This window comes from Bos javanicus, chromosome 15, assembly GCF_032452875.1.
Source record: "Bos javanicus breed banteng chromosome 15, ARS-OSU_banteng_1.0, whole genome shotgun sequence".
NCBI classification, from domain to species: Eukaryota; Metazoa; Chordata; class Mammalia; order Artiodactyla; family Bovidae; genus Bos; species Bos javanicus.
In genome coordinates this window covers 28,491,888-28,519,481 of record NC_083882.1, presented here as the reverse complement: position 1 = coordinate 28,519,481, position 27,594 = coordinate 28,491,888, and the positions used below count along the sequence as shown (strand labels likewise).

Below are 27,594 nucleotides of genomic sequence, written 5' to 3'. Positions count from 1 at the left end.
CAGATGAAGGTATCAGCATTTCAGAAGCCTGTTCGTGCTTTTTTTCAGTCACTCCACCCTTTGGGGAAACCACGGTCCTGACTTCTAACGAGATGGATGTTTGCTATTGCTGTACTTCATCTAAGTGGAGTCCTACAGCACATATTCTCTTGAGTCTTTTGCTCACTGTTGTTTGTAGGGTTTAGCTCTACTGCTGTGCAAAGATATTGCTTGTTCATTCTCATTGCCATGGAGTCTCGTCTGACCATCCTGCGCTTTATTTATCCATTCCACTGCTGATGGACATCTGAGTATAAGGTATCTCGTGAGGACAGACATTTAGGTAAAACCCATGATGGAAAATTCTTAGCAGTGAAGGATTTTGGTCTTGGGAAGAGTTGACGGAGGCAAGGAAGTGAGGGCTTTTCAACTGGTCTCTTTATAGAAACTAGAAAGTCTCATTTCTCTTTGTTAGGTCTGGAGGCAAGACAGTGGCCTAGATCAGCCAGTCTTTACTAGGATGTCATGATATGCTGCTGCTAAGTCACTTCAGTCGTGTCTGACTCTGTGCGACCCCAGAGTCAGCAGCCCACCAGGCTCCCCCGCCCCTGGGATTCTCCAGGCAAGAACACTGGAGTGGGTTGCCATTTCCTCCTCCAATGCATGAAAGTGAAAAGTGAAAGTGAAGTCTCTCAGTCGTGTCCAATTCCTAGCGACTCCATGGACTGCAGCCTACCGGGCTCCTCCGTCCATGGGATTTGCCAGGCAAGAGTACTAGAATGGGCTGCCATTGCCTTCTCCACATGATATGCTGGTGTGTTCTAATCCATTGTGCAGTGTGCCTGAAATAGTAATAAAACACTGAGGTTTGGTGAATGATTCTTAAGCATTTTGGGTGGGAGAGGACAGGTAGTGTTCTAGCTAGCCCACTACGATGGCACCCAGCCTTGGGTGCACCATCTTTCCTGGTGATTGTTTTGGGCAGAAGAGAGAGGTTTTCAGGGAAGTCTCCCGGACCTGCCTGCCTAGTGATGGATCCTGCTCTGACTTCCTGGCCTAGCAAAGAGTCAGCCCCTCAAGGAAAGTTGTTTTGTTCTTGGGAATCTTAGTAACTTACCTTAGGTGCAAAACACACCTTTCTGAGCCTCAGCTTTGCCTCTGCAAAGCTGACTGCCAGCACCTACCCCATTCATCACTGTGTGATGGTCCAGTGAGATAATGCTCAGTTGCATTAAGATCCTTCTGCCTTACAGCAGCCTCTCACATGTACGAAGTTCCAAGTAGTAGGGAATGGGTGTATATAGGGGGTGAGCTGGGTTGGCAGTTTTTAATTAAAGAGCTGATTTTTAGCCCATTGGTCTTTCCAAGTGGCTCAACGGTAAAGAATCTGCTTGGCTATACAGGAGATATAAGAGATGTAGGTTCGATTCCTGGATTGGGAAGATGATCCCCTGGAGGAGGAAATGGCAGCCCACACCAATATTCTTGCCTGGAAAATTCCATGGACAGAGGAGCCTGGAGGGCTATAGTCCATGAGGCCACAAAGAGTCAGATACGACTAAGCAACTGAGCACGGACTTCATCCTGTTGGTTTGTTTAGAGGGCGAGTCTGAGCTCTCAGCACGCCAGGGCCATGCTTAGCTATCTCCTCTGGGGCTCCCCGTGGACCCTCTCTTTGGGAGCAGCACCCTTCCCCTGAGAGGACCCAGGTGCTGGACTGGGAGCCCTGAGCCCATGGTCTGGAGGCCACTTCTGGCCTCCACAGCCTGGAGGATTGAGCTAAGAGCAAGCGATGCCCTATTTCCTGTTACCTGCATGTTACTGGGTCAGGTGTCAGTTTTCACAATAATCCTGTCTGGTGTTTCTTACAGTGAAGTGACTAAGACAAAGGTTAAGCCACTTGCCCAAGGTCACCTTGCCAGTTGATCCCAGAGGCGTAGCTGTAATGACAAGCAGCACTGCTGTAGTATTTTCCATGTGCCAGGCCTGCTCCATGCTGCTGGTATTGTTTCCTTTTATGAATGAGGAAACTGAGGCTTCAGTTTCTATTGTCCAGGGTTACAGCGCTGCTCAGAGGAGGTGGCAGGGACAGCTTGTTTGATGCTGCTAGCCGTGGGCCTCTGCTGGCCCTGGGGGACTGCCCCAGCCCTTTTCCCCCTCCTCTCTGCTCCCTCTCTTTAGTCTCCTCTGTGCTCTCCTCGCATCCGCAGGCAGTGCCACGTCCAGCGCACAGAAGGGCGGGGGGACCATAGCTCCACGGAGCTGGGGGTGCCTCCCTCCACGCCTCTCTCCTCCATCTCAGCTGTGCGTCTTCCCGTCACAGCCATGGGGAGGGAAAGAATAAAGGCCAGGAGAGGACTGGACGGGGCTGGCCTGATGGGAAAAGCAGCCAATTAAGAAGCTCTTGATGAAGCCACGGGGGCTGCAGGTGCACAGCCGGAGGGGTTGCCGGGCCCTGAGTATCACCCTGGCAACCATGGCAGGGAGAGCAGGAGGGCACGCTGCCCAGGTGCCTGCTGAGGGACAAGGTCGGGAGGCAGTGGGGCTCTGGCTGCACCAGCTCTGCTTGGCAGAGAAGACATGGAAGGATGGAGAAGGGCCCTGGGGAGAGGCCAAGCAGGGGAGGATCAGAGAGAGACAGAGGCGGGCCCCTCAGCTCTACCCCAAGGCTGGTCCAGCCTACCCAGGGGCCCGGACAGGCAGAGCATCTGCAGATGGCAGTGCCTCAGAAACAAGCCCTGGGACCGAGGCAGGAGGCCTCCACTGCACACAGTGAAGCAGGGGTCATCTGAAGGCAGGACCAGGATTGGAGGTCAGGCTGTAGGTGGTGTCAGGTCAGGGGAGAGAGCAGCAAGGATGCTTTGGGAGAATCTTGGAGATTGCCCATGTCACTGGCGTTCCGCATTTTCAGAGATCTTCACTGTTTCAAATATTCTCTCTCATTGTTCTTATAAACCCCTGAGCCCTACAGAAAGTTGTGCATGTGAACTACATTTTCCCAGGCTGCCTTTCACTTTGAAGTGGCATACAAAAACGTCTATTGTTAGATCGTGTCCCATGGTTCTTGTTTTGGCATGTGATGGTCACCGGGCCTCAAACCGTTACCACCCTGGGCCCAGGAATAATGTAGGAAGGTGAGGTTTCCTTAGAGGCGTTCTGGTACTTTTCCTTATAAAGCACACATCCCCTTATTGAAATGATCCCATTGCAGGGTGGAGGTGCTGCCCTCCAGGCCTGTACAACCTAATGCACTTTGTTAAAACTCACCAGAACTGGAAGGGCTAGAAGGTGGAGTTATGGTCTTGTAGAGGGAGGCTGGGTGTTTCTGAGGGAGGGTGGGGAGTGGAGGAGGTTGCTGGACAAGGCAGGAATGAGTTCCCTGGCAGGAACTTTTGGGTGGGCCAGGTGGGATGTGGGAGAAGAAGTGGTGGTGGGTGAGGCCTGGGGTACTGAGAAGTGGCTTTCTCAGGCCCCCCACCCTGTCCCAGCCCAGCCTGTGACCCCCTCTTCTTTCCGCCCTGCAACCTGTCTGCAGTTTTCAGGGAACCCTACACCGTCCGGGTGGAGGATCAAAGGTCGATGCGTGGTAGCGTGGCCGTCTTCAAGTGCCTCATCCCCTCTTCAGTGCAGGAATACGTTAGCGTTGTGTCCTGGGAGAAAGACACAGTCGCCATCGTCCCAGGTAAGAAAGGACCGTGGCGCTGCCCAGGCAAGGGCGTGGGGGTGGGGTGCAAAATCGGAGGAGCCGAATTGGTGGTTGAGCTCACCCAGCTCTCGAGGTTGGTTCTGGCGAGCAGTTTTTATTGTTCTGGTAATGCTTCGGCAAAAAGGTGTCTTCAGTCTTGGCTTGATGCGTCTCCATGTGAGGTATTGAAAACCCATGTGCCAGCGGCCTGTATGTGCAAAGATCCCATCAGACACAGGTCAGTCCTGCTCCCAGGAAGGAGTGGGCTCACCTTCTTTCCTGACACTTTGATGGGTCCATGATGGCCCATGGCCTTAGGGATGGGAGGCAAGGCTGAAAGACCTTACCTATGAAAGACTGTGGGGAGAGGAGGGATGAGAGGCTGGTACATGGTCCATGTTCCCAGGATTCTCAGGGGACCAGACTTGAGTGAGCATGCGTGTGGGACTCTTATTTCATGAGCTGCCTAGACGTCCCTTCAGAATCCTAGCTGGCCTCATGCTGTGCCAAGAGTTGGAAAAAGAGGTTAATACCGTGTTGTAGGCTCTCTTTGTTAGAGGCACTGTGATTGCAGTCCCTTCGTTGCTGGTTCCTTTTCCCTATGCAGAGTTGTCCCTTCCACAGGAAAACAGGTCTGGAAACCCCAAGAGAGGACCTCAGATCCTCAGAATACCTCCAGGCCTCTGGTTACAAAACCATGGGGTTTTTCCATCGCTCCAGCATTTCTCCCTGCATTGCTGTACTTTGCAGAGGCCCTGCCACGTTTCTTCCTTTCTCCACCAAGGGCCTTGGTTTTCCTTTCCTTTCCTTTCCACTTGACCAGATTGCTCGCTGAGTGCCCCTCCAGCACTGATGACCCATCGCTGGGATATAGGAAATGGTTCTAGTTGGCCTGAGTTCTACAGGTTAGTTGAAGAAGACAGACTTCTGTTCATGACACCTGTAAAGCTGGAGTTCCAAATCTTGCTATACAGCTGAAGTCCAGGGGAGCTCTTTGAAGAAACACCAGTGCCTGGGCCCCATCCCAGATCAGAATCTCTAGGGGCAGAACCTGGACATGAACAGTTTTAAACCTCCTCCTTATAGGGTGGCTCCAAGATGGAGCTGGGAGACCAGTGCTTCAGCATCTTGACAGCCAAGGTGGTGTGATACTTTTTTGAGACATTAATTTTTGTTTTGCCTTTGGAACTTTTTCCTGCTCTCGGTCCCATGTCGATGGCCAGGCCATTATATCTCCTGGTCTCAGATCTTGTACAGGAATCAGAAACTACTTGATACCTGCTCTTCCTGCCTTTTGTAAAACCATAAGCAAACAGCAAAGATGAGGATGGGTGTTCTGGCTGGGGAGGAGAGCCTCTGAGGAGGGCAGTGAACAAGCAGGAGACAAACAGATGCCAGAGGCAGGGTGGTGCTGTGGGCTGCTCAGTGGGTATGGCTGGAGGAAGTGGTCGGACTTCACAGGGTCTGCTGTGGGTAGCTCCATGGGATCTGGGACTGAGGATAGGGTTCTTATATTCAAATGAAGCATAAAGTACACAGCCTTTGACCCAGAGTGATGATGCAGGTAGGGACAACAGGCTGGTGAGCACCAGAAAGACCCTGGACCTTGGTGCCTCCTGGGGAAAGCCCCAGTAAGGATGGAGATTGAATGTCCTGTCTCTCCAGCAGTCACATGGAAAGATGATTTAAAGGATGTAAAGAAATGTGGTATTTTCTCATAGACCTAAATTATAGACCAATAATTATATTCATTAAAATAATAATAATAATTTTTGAGTGTTTACTATATGCCCAGCACTGGGCTAAGAAACTTTTACATATGACCTCATTTTATCCTCACAAAAAATCTGTAAGTGTATTTTTTTCCCTTCACTTTTCTGAAGAGGAAACTGAGGCTCCAAGAAGTAAAGAGACTTTGGGTCACACATCTTATGCAGAGGGCAGGGCTGAACACAGGGCTGTTTTTTTTAGCCTGTGCCCTGAACCCCACATGGAACTGCCTCCTGGCACCCATACAAATGTATCCAAGAAGAGTTACTCTGAGTACAACAGAGGCTTGTGTGCCTTAGACAAGGGGGATCCTGGCCTCAGGAAGGTGAAAAAGTCAGTGCTGGTGTTTGGGAAAGGTTCATAGAACTGAGTCAAGTGTAATGACTAAGATCCCAGAATCTAGGATCAGACTGCCAGGGCTTGAAACTCAACCCTCTGGGTAACTTTTACCTCCATGGTGGCTCATTTTCCCCAACAATAATAAAACAGGGTGATGATTGACCTACTTCACAGGGATCAAGTAAGAGTGAAGCTAGTTCATGTGTCAGATGTTTCAAACCCTGCCTGCCACACACTGAGGAAGGGCTGGGACTGTGATGGTAATTATAAGGGGCGAGAGCATTCTGCTCTCTGTCCTGTTGTCTCCTGTTGTGGGGTGTGTGTTTCTGTGTATCAGGGTCTGTGTGCCCACCGGACTGAGTTTCCTAAGGGTGGAAGCTGGGTTGTTTTCATGTACACACCCCTCTGGCTCCTAATACACCACCTTTTATCACAGGATGAATGCTCACCAAATGTCCCGTGGATATGTGAATGGATGATTGGGAGAGTTAAAGAATGTGGGAACTGCGTGCACAGAGGCATTGGGATAGGCTGAGCATGGGGGGCGTGAAGTGGTTAGAAGCTCATCTCAGACAGGAGAGACGAAGGTTAACCTGGTTCCTGTGTGGAGGAGCTGGAGGCAGTGAGCTTCCCCCAGGCTCACTGTTGTTGGTGCTTCAGGGCTGTCTTTGATGTCAAGCCTGGGCTGGTGGCCCCAAAGGGCATAATTATCAGGGAAGTGGGCTAGATGCCAGTCTTCTGGGCTCTGTACACATCGATTCTATAGACCTCTTCCTTGCCTTGAGCCTCAGAGAATTTTCCTCCACTACCCAGTTCTCCAACTCCATCCAGCGTCATTCTAGATCCTCTGTAGCTACGCTTTAGATCCAGGGATGGACTTCCCAAAGCACATGCAGCCAATTATAACAGCCTCGCAGAGGAATTCATGAGAACCAGAAGGAGTAGAGTTTTGCATGCTCCAGGCTCTGTAGATAAAGGGCCAGAACTTGGGTCTACCCACCCCAGGCTTTAATTTTGGAAAATGCAAATTGCTTATTGATTTTTTCATAAAAACAGGATACTTTGCTATCCATACCACACTGGTGTTTGCGTGTGTGTGTGTGTGTGTGCGCGCACTTCAGCTGGGATGTTGGACAGCGGCTTTTCATGGTGATGCTGCTACTGCTGCTAAGTCACTTCAGTCGTGTCCGACTCTGTGCAACCCCAGAGACGGCAGCCCACCAGGATCCCCCGTCCCTGGGATTCTCCAGGCAAGAACACTGGAGTGGGTTGCCATTTCCTTCTCCAATGCATGAGAGTGAAAAGTGAAAGTGAAGTAGCTCAGTCGTGTCCGACCCTCAGTGACCCCATGGACTGTAGCCTACCAGGCCCCTCCATCCATGGGATTTTCCAGGCAAGAGTACTGGAGTGGGGTGCCATTGCCTTCTCCATTTCACGGTGATAGGGGGAGATATAATGATGGGGTTGCCTTGAGGTTAAGGAAGTACTTCCTTAGGAGCTCGAGTGACTTTCTTCTGACACTTTGGGGCAGCTTCTGGAGCAGGGAGAATGGTGTTGACTTTAATCTCTGGGTCTGCAGGGCTGGGCTCAGATCCTTCAACCACAGGGCCAGCAGGTACAGGTGAGAGAGCAGGAGGAGGAACAAGAGGCTTGTGTGGGCCATTCAGGGCCCAGGAGACATCTCCCTTAGGAGGATGGGTGCTCTGGGAAGAAGGGGCGGTTGCAGACCCCTATAAATGAGGAGGGGGCCCTCCAATGCCTCTCTGAGGGCAGTTGAAGGAATCAAAGGCCGAGGCCCTAAGCAAGCTCCGTGGGTTGGTATTGGCTCACGGGTTGGCCTTTCCAGTTGTACCCATTGGGAGGGGCAGGTAAGCCTCCTGGAGCTGCTGCTGAAACTCTGAGCCACTTTGGGGCTGTGCTTTGCGCAAATAGGTAGAGGCTAGAGAGACAGCCCAAAGTGCTACCTTCCCCAGCGACCTACCACCCCTGCCCCTCTCTTCCTCCTCCTTCCTGCCCCCCCCCCCCCCGAGCTAGTCAACTTCCTCCCATTGGGCTCTTCAGTGATGTATGTAAAATAGCACAGAGCCTCTCACCTAGGAGCTGGCAGAGTGCTACCTCTTACTTCTCTCCCGGAAAACTTGGTCTGAAGTAAACTGGCTCTACAGAGTGTGTGGAGTGGGGGGTAATAGGGCAAAAGGCTGTGTGTAAACATAAATTAAAATTAAGACCTCCAGTGAAGCTGAGATGTGGTTTAATTTCCCATCTGCATGATCACCATTACAATGCATGTTACTGGATATAAAGATAAATCCGGCCCTGTTCCTAATAGCTTTTAATTTCCACCAGACCTGATTATATTGATGCGGGCTCCTTGTGGGAGTTTCCCAGCATGCTCTTCCCCAGCATCCTGACTGGTTGTCTGGGCCCCAGTGGGGAGTTTTGGCCACTGCTCAGATGTGTGGACCAGATGTATCTGCCTGGGTGTGGAAGACAAGCCTGGAGCAGTTCCCTGGTCCAAGTGGGCAGGGCTCTTGGCTGCTGGGTCGTCATCGGGGCTTGGCAGAGGTTGGAGTGCACGATGGACCCTGTGTGTTTGGGGAAGGGAGAAGCAGGAGCAAGGAGAAACAGCTAGAGGGTTCTTTTGGAAAATGGGCAGTGTTCCCAGACCACAGGTGGGAGTCAGTGAGCCCACCACCCATTGCCCCCCTTCCTAATTGTCCCCAGTGTTCCAAGTTGCTCATAGGTTTTCATACCTATTTGTGTTTGGTCCCGCACCTCCTCTGCCTGTCTACACCGATCCCCTCTTCTTTATTATTGACCCCGCACTCTTCTTTTGTCCTTTAAACTCGTTCACATGTGTCCCCTTCCACGAACCTTAACATCAGCCTGTAGCAGACCTATGGCTCCTCTAGTTCCATTCCTCGAACACTTAATTCACTGTGTCTCACAGTAGAAGAAATTGTTTCTGTCTGCTGCAGGAGAGTGGACAACTCCATCTTTCCCATCTCTTTATCCCCAGGGCCCTCACAGCACCTGTTACAGTGTAATAATAATAAGATTAATGATCATATTCGTTATGTATTGAGACTTCCTTTGTGTTAGGCATTCTACATATAATACCTCTAATCCACACAATAACCCTTTAAGAAAGATAGTTTTTTGCTTTTCTATTTTTTCCCCCAATTTTGTATAAATGAGGACGATGGAGGCCCAGGGAAGTTAAGCAACTTCCCCAAGACCACACAGCTAATAAGTGGCCTGGGTCTGAGCTGGGCTCCTCCAATTGCTCTATTTCCTGCTGCCTCTCAGGAGCAGGCTCCTCATTAGGAATGGCCTGTCCTCAGATTCTAGCATAGGAGGAGGGCTCATCCCTGTTTCCTGCACTTGCTTGAGGGCCAAAACATGTCCCCAGCACTTGCCCTGGCTTCTGGCTTTGTGTGCAGTGAGCAGAGGCTTTAGTTTTTCTGAACGGCAACAGCTCTCCAGCTGCAAGATCAGTGAACAACCATTCTAACAAGGAGGCTTTATCAGGCCCTGGCTCTGTTTGGGGCCCAGTGGGAGACACAAAGTTGGTCCTGATCCGGGAACTTAGGATTCTGTTCATGTCATCAGCTCTGATGGACAAGGATGGATAATCCCAGCACAATAACAATCAGATATGATCTTGCTTGGCTTTGGAATGCAGGGTTAGTGTATTAATTGCATTTTGCTCCAGCTGATGCTAAAGCTACTTGGATCCCATGAGTCTCCACCAACTTGGACAGGGGATGGCACAGATGAGAGAGCCCAGGTGGTGCTTGGAAAACTGTTGGGCACATGTAGGCTACAAATGAACAGTCACTTACTGTAGGGCCTTTAAGGTCATATGGCCCAGCCTCTTCATTTAGTGATAAAGAAATGGAGGCCCAGACCAATGCCCTCTTCTGTCTCTTCCCTCTTCTTTCTGGCTCATTCTCAGAGCATAACATCTTAACTATTCCTGGGATGCTTTTCTTTTACTATCAGACTTCTTTCCTTCTTTGTCTGTCTAACCTACCCATCTTTCAAAGTCTGGTTCAAATACCCCTTTTTTCCCCATGATGTCTTTCCCGATTTCTGCTAAGAATGGATTTAAAAATCATCCAGATTAACCTCCTTCCAGGGGATCCTTTTCTGAACTCCATACGAAATTTATCAGTTCCTTGCTCAAGACGCTAATCGTATTTTGTCCTATAATATTTTAAAATCTGTGTTATCCCCACTATGAGAATGTCTAATCAGCAAGAGCAGGAACTGTGTTTCGTTCAGACCCCTATCCCCTCCAGTATTCAGAGAAGATGATTAAGGATGGTGATGAAATGACAGATTCTCTCTCTCCCCTGCTGGACCGCCCTGTGGCAGGCAGGAAGGAAGGAGACCTGCCTAAGGTCACATGGAAAAATGATACTTTACAAAATCTAGGCTTGACAGCATTTGAGCTCTATTACACTGAGCGGCTTCAGAGCTACATTGAGAGAGACCACTTCTGTGGGTTCCTTCTGTGATACTCTGTTGTTTAGTTGCAAAATTGGGGATCTCAGCTCTTGACTACTTAAGGGCTTGGAGAAAATGGGCTGGGATTGTCAGCCTGTACTAATATGAAATAGATGGTGTGCTCAAGGTAATTTAACAAATGGGTGCTAGGCAGAGTCTCATGCCTTACGAAGGAATGAAGCTTAACCATGACCTGTTTCTTGCCTTCAGCAGCTCCTATCTAGGGGTTTTAGTGTCTTCCCAAGAGGAGATGATATATCAGACACTGGGATTCTTTCTGATGATGTCTGCTCAGAAAGGCTCTTGAAGGAGAGGGAGGCCTTGGAGCAGAAATAGCATGTTGGGTGAGGTCACAGTGTGGGGAAAGACAAGGAGAGGATGGGGTTACCTGAGGATGTGGCTGGAGGGTAAATAGAAGCGGTGAGAGAGAAGTCTGGGAAGGACATCTAACACATAAAGGTTCTATCTAGCTCTAGAAAAAAATGGCAACCTGATAATAATGACTAATGTTTATGGAGCACCTACTAAGTTTCCAGGCTCTGTTCTAAACATTTTATATGCTTAGCTCATTTAACCTTCACAGAAATCTGAAGCTGAGTAAATAAGCATTCTCCATTTTATAGATGAACACACTAAGGCACAAGGAGGCTAATTGAATTGCCAAGTTAGTCAGCAGTAGAGCCACAATTTAAATTTTTGCATCCAGACTCCATTATTTGTGCTTCTGAACTCCTTACTGTCTTGTCTCATAAAAAATTAATATACAGAATATATATTTTTAAAAAACTGCTGTTGATTTTTAAAAATCAACAAGAAAAAGACAACACACAATAAAAAATAGGGTGACAGATACGAGCAGACAATTTACCGAAGAGGGAGAGCTAGGGGAATGTGGCAGAAAGAAGTCAGGCTGTGGAGTCTGCTAGTTCTAATCTGTGACCTGGAGCAACTTACTTACAAAGCTTCAGTTATTTCACCTACGAAGTGGGGACCATGAAACCTGTATATGGAATCCTTTAGATGAACATTAGGCCTCTGACAAGACTTGGATTCTCAGATGGAAAAAGAGTGGACTAAGTTCAGAAGGGAAATTGCCTACCCAGCTTCATGATGTGATCCAACCATGGGCCATGCTACCTTCTCTGGGTACCGGGCTGGAGACAAGACACAGGTCAGCCAAGGATGCAGCCTCCCAAAGGATCTGTGATACTGGGATCACTGGAGAATGGTTTCCCCTAAGCATGATCTTGAGAAAGCTGTAAATAGCTGGGGCCAGGTGGATGACCACTGCAGTGCTTTTAACTCAAATAGGCCATCATGATATCTGGGCAGAATGAGAGAAATAAAACGGCTGTTGTTTTATTAATCTCTGTATTCGCTTATGCCTTGCATGGTGCCGGATCAGAATGATGTTGAAGAAAGAAGGAAGGTGTGTGGTTTGGTATCAGCACAGCAAAGATCAGCTCCACAAACTACCTGGGTCTTATCCACTCAGTCTCAAACCCTGGCTCAGTAATAACACTAAGCAGTTTATGAGGTGCTTTTATACCATCTCATTGACTCCTCAAAGGAACCCCCATTCCTTTCTCCTTTTTACAGATGAGGAAAGAGATGCAGTGAGGTTCTGGGACTTGTATAATTAGAAGAAAAGTCAGAAGGAGGAGATAAACATGTATTAAGATATAGTTTTCTGCAGGGCCCTGTGGCACGCAGAAAGTTGCCTCATTTAATTTTCCTCTTAACCCTTCGAGGGAGGCGTGCTACCCCCATTCTTAAGTACAAAGACATGAGATTCAGAGAGGCCAAGCAGTTTGCTCCAGGGTACACAGCTTCTCAGTGGCAGAGTCTATGCTTGGACCCAGAGCTTTTGTCCCCAAAGCCCAAGCTCCATTTGAGTAACATACTTTAATGACCTCACCCTGAAGGCTGACCCAGGGACTCACGACAGTTACTCTTTCTCTCATCAAAGCAGTTGTAGAGGGGAAAAGGCAACTGATCCTTAATTTTGTTGTTGCTTATTGTTTGCTTTTATGGGGAAGGGAACATCTGATTCAGACTCCCTCATCTTCCTCTTCTGAGGGCAGAGAGAAAAATCCACCTTCAGTGCCTACTGCCGTCCCCAACCTTTTTGGCAACAGGGACCGTTTTTACAGAAGACAGTTTTTCCACAGGCTGGCGGTATAGGGGGCATGGTTTTGGTATGATTCAAGCGTACTGCATTTATTGTGCACTTTATTCCTATTATTATTATGTCAGCTCCACCTTAGATCATCAGGCATTAGATCTCAGAGGTTGGGGGACCCTGCCTTAACAGACCCTTTGAAGGTTAGAGATTACAGGGAACCACTTTGAAGCAGCCAAGGAATTCTCTCTTAAGTCAGATGGCCTAAGGTGAAATGATAATCATAGTGATAATAGCAGTAAGAAAATGAGTGATCAGTGATGGAGATCTTGTGTGATAAGTGCTTTTCATGAGTCATTCATTTCATCTTCGTAAGTCATTCATTTCATCTTCATAAGTGTCCTATGTAGTCGGTGGCATGATTAGCTCCATTTTGCAGATGAGCAGCCGGAGGCAGAGAAGCCAGTCCCCTGCCCAAGGCCATAGAGGGCACGTAGTAGGGCAGGATCTGAGCCCAGATGGTTCAGTTTCAGCTCTTAGAGGTGACCTGGGCCACCTTGCACTGACCCTGACGTCTGTGTCATCTTTCACTTATAAACCTGCTCTCGGGTTTATAAAGCCAGTTCACAGGCAGCATCTTACGGAATCCTTCCAACCCATTTGTGGGAGACACGTTCTTAGCCTCACTTAAGAAATCAGGCTTGGGGAGAGCGGAGGGGCCCCTCCCAAGGTTACACAGCCAGGGATGGGTGTGCCAGATCTCTGGTTTGATGCTCTCATCCCAGGAGCTCTTGAGGCCCCCACCTGGAGCGCATGCCCGCAGCTCCCCAGCACCCCTTCCTGTCTCCCTGCAGGCGGGCTGCTCTGCGTTTGCATGCCAGTTGGTTGGTTCCAGAACCATCAGCCGCAGCTCCTCAGTCAAGCAGAAATGTCTGTGTTCACAGGTGCCTCTGGCGGCGTGTGCATGTGTCGTATTTTGCTTTTCCATTTAGTTCATGGCAGGTGCTGCATTTCCTGAGCACCCACTGGGTGAATTTCAGGAGATGTAAGACAATTGCAGATGAATGCTCTGCCCTGGGATCACGCCGTGGCACTGGACACAGAACAAGCGGCATTGTTTGCTTAAGTTGGCACCTCTGTAAGTTACCCTGAAATCAGAGCAGAATTCTTTATAGAAGGTTATCCTACACATAAATCATCATTAGACTACCTCATTTTTGTTTAATGCCTACCTAACTGTGCTGGAGTCTAAAAATGTGTGTTTAGTGAAGTCAAGGGTTGCAGGGAAATTATAGGGTTTTCAAAAACCCATTTGCTTTGCTGGTGCTCACATCAGAATCAATCTTGCCTTTAGTTCTCAATCTCATTGCAAACATGCAGTATGGCTCGCCGAATTCTGGCATTTAATGTAGGGTAGCATTTATTCAGAAGAAGCCAACGGTGCTTACAGAATGGTAGAGCTATGTATAGATGGCACTTCCTGCCAAGCCTGTGATTTTGAACTCTGTTGCGTATCAATGAGACTTCGCCGCCAGAGCTGGAGCCACATGGGATGGGCCGGAGCAGAGGCCGGCGGTGGGAGGGGAGCTGGCATTCATCACCCCACAAGCCTCACTGCACAAGCACATAGTAGGTGCTCAGACAATGACTGTTGAGGGAGAATGTTTAACCAGGAAGGTGACTGACCTTTAGATTAGGTTGTAAATGAAATGGGTTTTTTGTTTTTTTTTTTTGGTCACACTGCATACCATGTGGGATCTCAGTTCCCCAACCCAGGATTGAACCTGTGCCCTCCTGCAGTGGAAGTACAGAGTCTTAACCACTGGACCACCAGGGAAGTCCCTGAAATAGATTTAAATGATGGGAAAGATGTGGTGCTCCTGGGATGCCTGACCTCTGCCAGACCTTGGCAGTCCCTTTGTGGTGCAGTGATGCTGTGGAGCAAAGCTGAAAGGGTGTGGGCTCTGGCCTTCGAGGTACTTGGGCTCAGATACCGTCTTGCTCCTTGCTTGCCATGTGACCTTAGTTAAATCCTTTAACCTCTCTGAGCTTCAATGTCCTCACATGAGAGCAACAGAAATTGTGTACTTTTTCTATATAGGGAAAACATATTTTCCATGTATAGTTTATATTTTTCTATATAGACCTACTTCCTATATATAGATCCTTTCTCTATCTGTAAGTTTTCCATTTTTCCTGGTTCTGAGCAGGCACGTGATTAACTGTACCAGGATTAGTCATCTTCTTGAGACCCGGAAGATCTCTGTGAGGAATGAGATTCCAGGAGTGAGCATCTGGGTGTGAGCATCGTCTCGTGTGTATACAAAAGCGAGCATCCAGGGATGAGCAGCCCAGGGTGAGCAGACAAGGTTGAACAGCCAGGAATAAGTATGCAGAAGGATGGTCTTGGCTCTCATTGCCCTGGAGGTCACTTGGCCTTCAGGGTGAAGGGCACAAGATTAGAAAGGTCAGGAGACAACTCTCATATGGGGGCAGAGGCAGGGTAAGTCCTTCGTGTTACCCCCGCATGGCTGACGCCTGCTCCCTAACATTTAACCTTGGCTTTTGTAGTCTGGGCTTCCCTTGTGGCTCAGCTGGTAAAGAATCTGCCTTCAATGCAGGAGACCTGGGTTGAGAAGATCCCCTGGAGAAGGGAAATGCTACCCACTCCAGTATTCTGGCCTGGAGAATTCCATGGACTGTACAGTCCATGAGGTTGCAAAGAGTCGGTCATGACTACATGACTTTCACTTTCATTTTGTAGTCTACCTGGCATCTTGCTGTGCGCAGAATCCTCAGGAGTCTAGGCATGTGTCTTTTGGGGCTGCCGAGCCTGCCTTTTGTAATGAAATGCAAAGCCAGTCAGAAGTAGGAACAACCCTTGCCTTCCAGTACACGGGGCAGGGGGTACTCAGAGGCTTCCTGTAAATTGGGAATGTTTTCCTCTCATACATGGAGATTCCCCTCTTCCATTTCAAGGCCAGGGCTTATCTTTAGGGACCTGGGATCCCCAAGAATCTGGACAGTCAGCCGGGAAACAGATGAGAGTGAGAGACAGAAGCCTGTGATGGCGAGTGGCAGTGTGCAGCCAGGCGTCGGATAACCTCTGTCCTCCGTGCGGTGTTCCATTGGGCCCTCGGACTTTGTGAAGCAAAGGAATCCCTTCTGAGAGCATGTGGCAGGCGTCCCTCTTCGCTGCCTTTCAGAATGGGACACAGAAAAGGAAAGGGCTTCTATCTGGAATATTCCAGAGCCTTCTGTCCTGACACCGGCTGAGGGATGCAGTTGTGAGAAGTTCGAGGGACTAGTTGTCCCCGTCAGGTCTATGCGCAGAAAGAGGCACAGACTCCTTTGGACTGCTCCTGGCGGTGTCAGGTCCTACACTGACTTCATTCCCTGCATCTCTCTAGGTGGCTGTGTTGGCATCAGCAACAGTCAGGTGGTTGAATTTTCAGTTCATTATTTAATCTAGCAAATGTTTTTTGAGCACTTCCTGTGCGCAAGATGCCATGTTATATAGACAGTGATTCCTGAGGGTCTTTGCTTGAGGATCTCAGGGGATGTGAAGAAATTCCTCTTCCTGCACACCAAAGAAACTCATATTAATTAAAATAAATATTTGTGTGTGTATACAAATAATATGCGTGGTGTAGCTTGTACATGTGGACTGTGCACACACACGTGCTCACACACTCATACTCACTTTTCCTTGCCTATGTAAAGGGGTGAGAGATTCACCTATATAGACCAGAAGCACCCCAGAGCAGGGGCCAGGGCAGACATCTTGGCCCACTGTCTATAGGAAAGCGCAGCACCACGGGAGCATAAAGGTCAGAAGTGTGTCTGGGTGAGTGTTTAGGCCTGGGCCTTTTCTCTTGAACAAAGAGAACAAATCCTTAGTCCCTCCTCAACTCCTCATTCAGCTCATAGTCTTCTGGGTTGGGCTGGGGGTGGCCCACGTGTTCTGAATTTCATGGACAATTTTGGATGGATCGTGATTTAATGAGGTCTGTTTGGTCCAGGAAGGGTGAATGGAAGCCAGGATGATGTGGGGCATGATCTGCTTATCTGCAGAGGGCTTGCTGTCTAACAGGTGGGATGAACTGGGGACAGGTGAGCCCACCACGAAACAGAGTGTGATGCGCAGATGCACGGCCTCTGGGGGCTCAGAGGCGGGCGCCCTGCCTTCTGTGATTAGCACAGGCGCCGTGCAGGGCGGCAGTTCCCGTGGGTCGTGGAGGATGGATGTTTTGGCAGGCGGAGCTCCTGCGGGGGAGACTGTTCTAGACCTGTCAGCTCTCAACTTTAGAGTCGCCTGGGGAGATTTAAAAAAAAACAAACAAACACCAATGGCCAGCCCAACCCCTAACAATTAAGTCAGGATCCTTGGGGGAAGCCCCTGGCACCTGTATTCATGAAACCCTCTGGGTGAGCAGCTGGGTTGCAAACCCCTGTTTAGGAGACCATAGTTTGGGGGAGCAGATGTAAAATCCAGGAGCACCAAGAACAAGGCTGCACTCTCTCGGGGGGAGAAGCCTAGTTTGGCCAGAGCTTAGGGTCCACGTAAGGGTAGGGTGTGGTTGATGCTGCACTAAGTTGTGTATAATTGAAGGGCAGTGGGGAGCCACTGAAGATTTTGATAGGGAATATTCTGGAAGGACTTTTGGGAGTTAGTCTTCTATGATTAAGGATGTTCCTAGAGACATGGCGGTCATCCTTGCTCCGTCTCCTGGAACCGAGGTCAGCCCTTGAATTTCCTAGGAACGATCATTGGGCCTCCTTCAGGCTGATGGCTGTCCCTCACCCCACACTCTCCCTCTTTTTCCTGCCGCTCCCCAGGCAGCTGTCCCATAACCCAGGGCACTGGCAAGGTGGACGAGGGAGCTTGCCAGCGAGGCCTGTGGGAGGAAAGGCCCCGTGATGTCACACCCAGAGTTTAAGCAGGATGGGGATCTGAGGCAAGCTCGACATTCTCTTTATAATATGTGTGAATAAATTTATATTGTGCTTTTAGAGTTTACAGCACACTTTGTGTATGTTCCACTTTGACTCAGCACAGTTCTGTGTAAAACAGATACCCCGACTTACAGATGAGTAAACAGAGGCTCCGAGGCTTTCAGGAACCTTTCTCCGTGGCCTCTCTGATTTCTCCTGTCCTTGGGAGAAGAAAACCTTTGGGACAGAGTAGGGAGCACTTCGGGCCAGCATTTATTCAGCCACTGGCCTGCAGGCCAGACACTGTGCCAGGCACTGTCACAGCAGTGACCTCATGTTTTAAAGACAGAATATCTTTTCTGCTTCCTCATGGTCTGTGGCCCGGGAAGAAGGGGAAGATACTTAGCTTCACCAGCAGTGATACAACTGGATAAATAAAACCACAGGACCACTACTCCAGGTCTGTTTGGGGAGTGTACCTCATCAAGATCCTTTTGTGTTATCTCATTTTATTCTTGTGAGAGATGGTATCACCCCCACTTTCAAATGAAGAAACTGAGGCTCAGAGAGACACCTTTCTCTGGCCAAGTAGCAGAGTCAGATGGCAAGGATGGCCATGCTGTGTGGAGTGCATTGACGCTGCCCTGACTCCTCGAATGGAGTTGTGGGGATTGTAAAACACACAGCATCTGCCCCGCCACTATGAGAGCAGGATGGAGGGTCCTTAAAAAACTAAAAATAGAGTGATCCTGTGATCCAACAATCCACTCCTGGGCATATATCCCGAGAAGAATTAGAGTTCTAATTTGAAAAGATACATGTACCTCAATGGTCATAGCACCACCATCACAATAGTCAAGACAGGGAGAAACCTAAATGCCCATCAAGAGATGATTGTGTATGTATTGCACACACACACAGACACACGCAGACACAGACAGACACACACAGACACACACACAGACACACAGACACACACACACACACAGGAATGTTACTCAGCCATAAAAGAGAATGAAATAATGCTATTTGCAACAACATGGATGGACTAGAGATTATCCTACTAAATGAAGTCAGACAGAGGAAGGCAAGTATTATATGACATCATTTATATGTGGAATCTAAAAAATAATACAAATGAACTTGTATACAAAACATAAATATACTCACAGACATAGAAGACAAACTTAAGGTACTGAAGGGAGGATAAATTAGTAGTACGGGATTAATAGACACAAACTACCAAATATCAAATAGATAGGCCACAAGGATTTACTGGAAATCATAGGGAACAATATTCAAGATCTTGTAATAACCTACAATGGAAAATAATCTGAAAAATGTATATAACTGAATCACTTTATTGTACACCTGAAACTATTACAATATTAAAAAACAACTATACTTCAATTAAAAAATATCCATATCGCATCTGCTGTGTGCTAGGCACTATTCCAGTTGTGCCTATCCAATTCAAATTATTCCGTTTGTGTAAACTAACTTGTTTAGTCCTCCCAACATCATGTTACAGTAGGTAGAATGATCATTTTAAAGGTGAAGGAGATGAGGCATGTGGAGTTGAAGTAACAGGAGGTAGAATGACAGGAAAGCTACGACAAAGCTAGACAGCGTGCTAAAAAGCAAAGATCACTTTGCCGACAAAGGTCCGTGTAGGCTTTATGTATAGTTGTGTGTGGTTGTGAGAGCTAGACCATAAAGAAGGCAGAGCCCTAAAGGATGGATGCTTTCAAACTGTGGTGCTGGAGAAGACTCTTGAGAGTCCGTTGGACTGCAAGGAGATCAAACCAGTCCATCCTAAAGGAAATCAACCCTGAATATTCATGGGAAGGACTAATGCTGAAGCTGAAGCTCCAATACTTTGGCTACCTGCTCCAAGCAGCCAACTCATTGGAAAAGACCTTAATGCTGGGAAAGATTGAGGGAAACAGGAGAAGAGGGTGACAGAGGATAAGATGGCATCACTGATACAATGGACATGAACTTGGGCAAACTCTGGGAGATGGTGAGGGACATAGAAGCCTGGCATGCTGCAGTCCTTGGGGTCGCAATGAGTCGGACACGACTAGGCAACTGAACAGCAGCGACTCACCTAAGGCCGCACAACTGGTAAGAAGTGGAGTGGAAACTCCACCCCAAGCCACCTGGCCCCAGAGCCCACTCTTCACTTTTTAACCATGAGATCCAGGTCTCCTGTTTTTCTGTTCCAGGCTGTTCCCCTGGACTGGGTTAGGAGTCGGGAGGGAAAGCACAAAAGGCAAGCTCCAGTCTGGGGCCTGGGTGTGCAGATCCGAGGCAACCTCATCTGGAAGGAGCATGTCCAGGTGTGAGGACCACATCTGGAGGCCAGGTGTCCAGGTGTGACCCCTTTGAGGGCCATTCTGCTCTCTGACTCTTCCCTCTTTCTTTCGGATCATGTGTGTAATGGTCACCAGCTCCCCCAGAGTCTGGTAAGGATCAGGTTGGAAAGATGGGGAGGGGCCTACGGTTTCAGTTCCAGCTGTCTCACAAAATGATTTTATGCCCCCTTCCTGGATGTCAGTTTCCTCACCTATAAGTGAAGGAGCTAAAACGGATGATCCCATAGACCCCTTCCAGGTCTGTTCAATTTAACAAATTCTACTGAGCTCCACGTGCCTTCCATCAAACCGTGACAGGTCTGTGTCCTCCTGGGGAGACAGGCATGTTAAGAAATGAGCTCCAACACATATTCCTTAAAGAAATTCTTACACAGGTGCAAGACAGGAATTGTCACGGCAGCCGTGTTTGTGATAGCAAAACATCGGAAAGCAATATGGATAAATTAAATCTGTTATATTCCAACAATGAAATACTATACTGCAGGGAAACGCATGAACCAGAGCTTTACAAATCAACCTGGACATGTCATTGAAACATGCTGAATGGAAAAAGCACAGTGCAGAAGGATGCGTACATTATGGTACCATTTGCATAAAGTTTGAAAACATGCAGAACAGTATCCTGTGTTGTTTCTGGCTACATGCATATGTAGCAAAAGTACCAAAACACTCAGGAGAATGATAAACACCATATTTAGGGCAGCACTTACCTCTGACGAAGGAGGCAATGGGCTCACGGAGAGAAACATAACTGCTTTCAGAATGTCTTCGTTCTTAAAATGTTTCTTCTAAAACAGAAACACAAGAAAATATAGTCAAAGTAAGCTTGGATATTTTCATATTATTTTTTTCCTTTTTCTATAGGCATGATATATTTCATTAGAGAAGTACCCATTTCAACATCATAGGCAAAATGCCAGGAGAGGGATGAGGTTACATACAGGCTGGGTGCCTCTGTGATAGTCTAGGTCTGGGGGATTGGGAGCAGAGAGCAGAGGTTGGTGGTGAAAGTGAGGTTTGGGGGCTGATCCTGGGCGGGCCTGAGTTGGTGGGATTGGGGAGGGGCGAGTACACAGCCCGCACCTCAGCTATGCCCTCTGCGACCTAGTTCCTGCCACCTCTGCCTGGGCCACCTTGGCCAGGCTTGGTGCTCAGCAGCTATTAAATAACAACAATGAAACGGTGTAAATATAAGAGGAGGAGAGATGTGTCTGCCTCGGGATCCCACTGTAATCCGTTTCCCGATTTAATGAGAGTCTGGAGACCCAGCATGAGGCCACTAAAAGTTAAGAATGCCGGGAGTATTCATAGGGCTGTGAGACCCCCTTGCTCTCTGAAGCTGGGAACCAAGGAGCATCCTGGCAGTCTTCCCTCTGTCCTTCTGTCCTGAGGGGCAGTTGATCAATGTCAGAGGCCAGCTGGGTAGGGACAAGTGAGTTGCAGGTGGAGGAGGGAAGTGCTCAGATAATTACCCATTTTGAGAAGTTTACTTCCAATTCCAGCTCAAATTACAGAGAAGGCTGGGAGCCCAGGTCATGTCAACAGGGAAACCCGAGAAAGAAAAGTGATCTCCCGGTGCTCCTGAGGCCTGGAGAACACAGGGTGTGCTGGGGAGAGAGCAGGCAGGGATCACCAGATGCTGCCTTCTAGAACACTTAGTTCTATTCCAGTTTGCCTGAAAACAATGATTTCCCCTGTCCTGCCTTTCCTCTGCTTCCCCGACCCTCTTACGTACCCAGGTTCCCAGGTGGCACATGCGGATGGTAGAACTGACATGTCAGGGCTGGAAGGGGCCTTGGAAGCCCCGGAGCCCAGCCTCTGCTCATTATATAGATGCCCTTGGTAGCCTTGAAGGAGCTGGGGCCCAGTCCTCAAGAAGCATCCCACTGCAGGATGAGGGCAGATGTCATCCTCAACAAGGTGGCTCTGGGATGAGATTCCCCAAGGTCTGGAAGGGTTGCGAGACGGTCTAGCGTGTGTGTGTATCAGGGTGTGTGCGCAGGACAGCGTCTGTACCTTGTTTATCATAAGCAGGCAGATAACAGACGTGTTCCTGAAAAGTGAAGTCTCAATTCTCATCTGAATACGGAGGAGTGCTCTTTTTAGGAAAAACCTTGAGGTGATGTTGGCAAGCAAGGGAAGAGTTGGGCAGGCTCTGCTGATAGGAGGAGACACCGGGACAGCCTTTCTGGGAAGCAATTTGGCAGTAGGTAGCTGAAGCCGTAAATGTCCATATCCTTTGGGCTCTATCCTTGAAAAGTAACCAAAGATGGCCATGAAGATTTCTGTTAACTGCTGTGTTATTTACAAAAGTGGAAAAAAAAAAATCCTACATATCCAGTGATAGGAGAATGATTAAATAATCATACAATAATAGAATTGAAATATTCTAATACATTTTCAATTACATGAAAAAAGATCATAATATGATCTTAAGTTGCAAACACATTATATATGTATGGCAGGATCCCAATTGGTTAAAAAATACACACACACACATTCATACTTATATTTTAGACGGATATCTTGACCTACTTCAAAGCTGTTAGTGATTGCTATGGTTCTTTCTGGGTGGTGAGATTAGGAGTGATTTCTGTTTTCTCTTTTATAGTTTTCTGCACTCTGCAAGTACATTTTGAGAAGATTAAATGTGAAGTGGTTTTGAAAAGCCATATTTAAGTTTAGGTACCTTGCAAAGTAGCTGATGCTCTTGCTAATTTAGGAAGTTCCTTCTTAGGTTGGGCTAAAATCTTCTTTCATGAAATTCATCCCTTAGGTCCTCACCCAGTCCCTTGCCCACCCCCAAACTTCCACAGAATTTCATAGTTTCCTTCTCTCTCTGTAGTACCCTCTGTAACAGGACAGCTGCCATCCTCTCCAGTCCATCCCCCGTTCCCCAATGTCCCATCCCCCTGGCTCATGCAGCCTATTTCTGCAGCAGGCCCTTGTATATTTGATCTGATCTCATCGCATCCCGGGTACCACCTCTGGTCAAACTCCAGTTTTTCAATGTCTTTCTCAAAACCCAGACGCAGAGTGAGTGCCCTGCACCACAGATGGTAGAAACAGAGGGTTCAATGGCACCCTCGCCCCCTCCTTGGTTGGAACATGCTGTCTCCACTAGTACAGCCTGGGATCTGCTTTTTTATTATCCACTCATGATGTTGGCTGATTCTGAGCCTCCTGGCCCTCAATAGCCCTGGGCCCTTTAACCTGAATTTCTCAACTTCCTCATTTCTAACATTGGAATAATAATATTACTCCATAACCCAGATATCATTCCGATGGTCCCTCCTCCTAAAAGCTCTGAAAGTTGTCTCTAATTTTAATTCCACATCCTTGGGAATGTCCCGTATCCTTCCCAAGATGTCTATAAATTCTGGGAAGGTTTATGGTCTCATAGCATCACTGACTCCTGCTTCCCAACTATTCTGAATCTCCTTTCTTTGCCCTTTGTTTCAGGGCTACTCTGTCCTGCTGCTGACCAGATGTGGCCTCAACTTCCTTCCTAATTTTCACAAAAGTCCCACCCTCACATAAGTCCACATGTATCTTGTAGACCTTTCTGTGAGCTTTTGGGTGACATGGACTGCAGAAATGTGCTGCAGTCCCTAAGGGTTCATCGGGAACTGCCATGTTAAGCGGCCTTCCTCCTGTCCCCAGCTCTGAACCTCCAGGCCCATTGTTAAGCGGCCTTCCTCCTGTCCCCAGCTCTGAACCTCCAGGCCCATTGTTAAGCGGCCTTCCTCCTGTCCCCAGCTCTGAACCTCCAGGCCCATCTCTGAGAGGAGCTCAGCGTCATTTTTCCCTTTTAACTTTCTAAGTTAACCTTCTAACAGGGAGGATTCAGAGGGTCACTAGGATCTTTAATACAGGGAGTATGTTGATATTGATGTATATTAGTACCTTTTTATTGTTTTAGTCGCTAATTCATGTCCAACTCTTTGCGACCCCAGAGGAACTCTTTGCATCGGGTTCCTCTGTCCATAGAATTCTCCAGGCAAGAATATTGAAGTGGGTTGGCATTTCCTTCTCCAGGGGATCTTCCTGACCCAGGAATTGAATCCATGTCTCCTGCATTTCAGGTGGATTCTTTACCACTGAGCCACCAGAGAAGCCTGTATTAACACCTTTAAAAGTGAGAAAACCCAGGAGAGCTGATTTGCTTCCCCTTCCCTCCTCTGATGCTTTACCGAAGAGCAGGGCACTCCTGCTCCCAGGACAAAGGGCCTTTCCCCAGGTGGTAGTGGGTGTAACAGAGACTCCAGACATATTGGTGGCTGTGGCTTTGGTGAGAAGCATACAGGTGTGATGTCTTATCTTAATGATGGGTGGCCAACAGGCTGTCAGTCCGTGACCAGATGCTCCTTTGTTACCATGGTTTCAGCCCAACACTCAGAGTCTTCCTACCCTACCTTGGGCAGGGAAAAATTTACAATCTGATTTTGTGACTTAATGAAAAGGGAATGTCAGAATTCCTCAAGAATGTTAAAAAAACAAAATCAAGAACTGTTTAAAATGGCTCATTTTGCATTTCTGACTTGACTCTACAGTTTGATTATAGTCAAGAGGAGACTTTGTCTAGTTGGCATTCCTGAGCGAGTGGGACTCTTCCAAAGGCAAGAAGCTCTGATGTAGGGGAGAGAGGATACGCTGGAGGAAGCGGGAGACTGGGCCTGGGTCTCAGATGGGTTTCACTTGGGGTGCTTATTTACCTCTTGGAACTTCCTTGTCTGTTGGGTTGGCCAAAAAGTTCATTCATGTTTTTGTGTAATATTGAATGGAAAAATCCAAATGGACGTTTTGATCAACCCATATTAAATGCTAATGGGAGTTATTACTTTACTGGTGTTATTTCCTTGGCTATACCTACCTGATGCTGGAAAGATTGAAGGCAAAAGGAGAAGGGGACAGCAGAGGATGAGATGGTTAGATAGCCTCACTGGCTCAATGCACATGAATCTGAGCAAATTCTGGGAGATGGTGGAGGACAGAGGAGCCTGGTGTGCTACAGTCTAGGAGGTCACAAAGAGACACATGTGACTTAGTGACTGAATAATACCTGCCTTAGCCAAGAGCCCCAGTCAGCTACTAATACTTCCCTGGGGAATCTGCCTCCTTCCTTTAGGGCAGTTCTTCCTTAAATCTCTCTTCTGTCATTAAATTAGCATTCACATAATCCATGCTCCCTCTCCCTGGTCTTATTTGTGTTATAGTTTTCCTTACCAGCCCTGGACAAATCTTTTGGGACTGCACAGAGAAAGAGGAATTAAACTCAAGTCCTGTCTAGTGACTTACAATAGAAGTTACTGAAGGCTTTTGAGGCTTTGTTTCCTTGGACGGACAGATCACAGAGTTTGGAGCCCTAGGGCAGTGCTTCCCAACTGTTTTCACTTTTCATTGTGAGTAGAACAAAGATAATATCGACCTGGCATATTGGGGGGAAAGAATAAGGTTGCCTATAAGGGAAGTGACTGGTTCTCATGGCTAGTGGTGAGGCTCTACCTGCCTGGGACCCGCCCTGACTCATCTTGAGCTGAAGGAGCTCTGCACACAGGTTAGCTACCTGTGAAGTCACTTGGGGGAACATAGTGGGTAGGTAGGAAGGTGCCTGTAGGTGGAGGTGGGGGGTTAGTTTGGAAGCTGTGATTTTCAGTGGGCAAGAAAGTGCCATGACAGTGCAGAGCAGCCCTGGTAGCTTCCCCGCCGGCCCCTTCTCTTTTTCTTCCTCCTCTGTCTCTACACGACTCCTCCCAAAGGGACTTTAATTATAAAGTCAATGTTTTCAAGAATAGCTAAAAGGAGGTGAGCCAGCAAGCTGTCACTGGCAGCTTTCAAATCCTTGTTTCTTCTGCCAGTGGTGGAAAGGAACCATCCTGGCCCACGGTCCTTCCTTCAGCTACCTTCTAGGAAGGTGTGTGTGTGTTGATCCATCCACCCACCCACCCACCCGTCTCCACTGCACCCTCTGGATCTGGGTCCTGGCCCTCAATATAGTCATAGCTCAGGTGACAGTCAGGGGAAGCTTCCCTTCTCAAGGGGAACTTTCGACATGAAGGTGGGGAAGATCAAGGAGCAGCGGCTGCTGAGGGGAAAGGGTGATGGAGGCAGAGTGATGGCAGCGAGCTGCATTAATTCCCTGGTGTCAGATTTAATGAAGGGCTGCCTTCTGTGCTGCCTCAGAAAGGCACATCATGGAGTGATCGGTGCTGGATGCACGCACAGCTCCAATTAAGACTTTCTGCATCTCACAGGGCCCGGGGTGCCTTTGAATCTCTAGACTAGGGGGCTTTGGCCCCCTCCCCCTTCCAGGCATGCACAGCCCTCATCCAAAAGTCAGGGATCTTTGCTTCTCTTAAAGGGAAAGGACTCCAGGATCTTTTTTAGCTGTGCACATGTGTCTGTGGTGACCCTTTGCTTCTCTCATCTCTCTTTGTTGTCCTTAGGCAAGGCCCCAGCCTCTCCTTTGCAAACAGTGCCTATTCACTTGGCCTCCAATGATTGAATCCTACAATCACAGAGGCTTGGCACTGGGAGGGGACCTGGCAGAGTCCCATAATCAGTGATAGTTGGGACTTAGAACCAGGCTCTCTGAGGCCGTCTCCCTGGCTTCCATCTCTTCTGGCAGCATGCAGATGAGCCACAGCTGCATCTAAGCCCCACTAAGTCACAGGTCCCAGCTGCCAATTCCAAGCGATGCCCACAACCATGGTAACTTAGCCACATATCACACTTGACAATCAACAAAAGTGTGCGCTCCCCATCTTACGTTGTAAGTGCTGCACTGAAAGCCAGGGAGAGACTCTTACACTTGGGTTTGAGTCCCAACTCAGCCACTAACTAATATGTGACCTTGGGCAACTTCCGGTGCTCATCTTCGCGAAGCCTCCTTGTCTCGTTTGAAAATCAAGAATAACAACACTTATTGCACAAGTTCACAACAGAGTAGACTCTCATTTTGTGGATAAAGAATAAGGATCTGGGATGAAGTGACATGCCCCCAACAGAGTGGCGGTGAGTGGCAAAGTGGGAGCCAGAGCACAGGGCTCCTCTACACTGTGTGTGCTCTGCCTTTTGCTGCAGTGATGCTGCCATCCTCCTCCTCTTCCTCCTCCTCCTCCTCCTCCTCCTCCTCCAGCACCCTCATCATCATCTCAGCTACCATGTGTTGAGACTTTGCTTTGGTCCAGACCCTCTGTTGAGTGCTTTGTAGATTTCATACCATTCAAATCTGAGAGGGAGATAGGTTTTAAATGTATTCCCATTTCACAGTTGAGGAAACAGAGGCTGGGAGTGGCTGCATGGGGTGAAGAGCTATTGAGTGCTCTCTGCAGTATTTGCAACCAGGCCCCACTGGACTCCCCACCCATGCCGTCACTCCTTGTGTCCCCACCCCTCCTGCCACCGTCCTGGGGTCACAGCGCTCCTGGGACAGCTGTGGGCTGAGTGACAGGACAGGCTGAGGGACTGGCTCTCGCTGGCTCATGTATCAGGCTCTGAGCTCGCCCAGGGTGAAGAGGCTGGGAGGGGGGCCTGCCCGGTCCTCCCGGTGTCCTTGCTTCTCCACTGGCCCCACATGACAATACCATTCCTGACTTCAGAACTTGCAGCATTTCCCAATAGGGACAGAAATAGGCATCGTCTCCCCTGTTGTCAGAGTAGAAATCTGAGGCCCAGAGAGAAACAGCAGGCTCACACAGAGCCTCTAGCAAACCCCAACCTGTGGGCGGCCAGACCCCGCCATCTCCCCAGGCCGCTCTGCTGGAAAGTCCTGGTCCTGGTGAGCAGCCCCAAAAGACACATTCTCTGCCTAATACTCAAAGAAATCTTTGTTCTAGTGACCTGCCTGTGGTGTACTTCTTCGATGTGTCCTG

General features: G+C 48.5%; 1 protein-coding gene and 1 long non-coding RNA gene across 2 annotated transcripts in view; one reads left to right on the top strand and one right to left on the bottom strand.

The window, feature by feature from the left end:
• The window catches only part of DSCAML1 (DS cell adhesion molecule like 1), a 365,157-nt gene that overhangs the window by 18,370 nt on the left and 319,193 nt on the right, over positions 1 to 27,594 (top strand). Inside the window, exon 3 of the mRNA XM_061440430.1 lies at positions 3,515 to 3,661. Within this exon, the coding sequence (XP_061296414.1) occupies positions 3,515 to 3,661 (147 nt within the window). The remainder of the gene's footprint in view (positions 1 to 3,514; positions 3,662 to 27,594) is intronic.
• LOC133261795 (uncharacterized) lies at positions 11,675 to 20,503 on the bottom strand. Its single transcript, XR_009741135.1, has 3 exons — positions 20,431 to 20,503; positions 19,912 to 20,029; positions 11,675 to 15,987 (listed from the first exon to the last, which is right to left on the bottom strand). It is a non-coding gene; the product is annotated as an uncharacterized LOC133261795 (long non-coding RNA).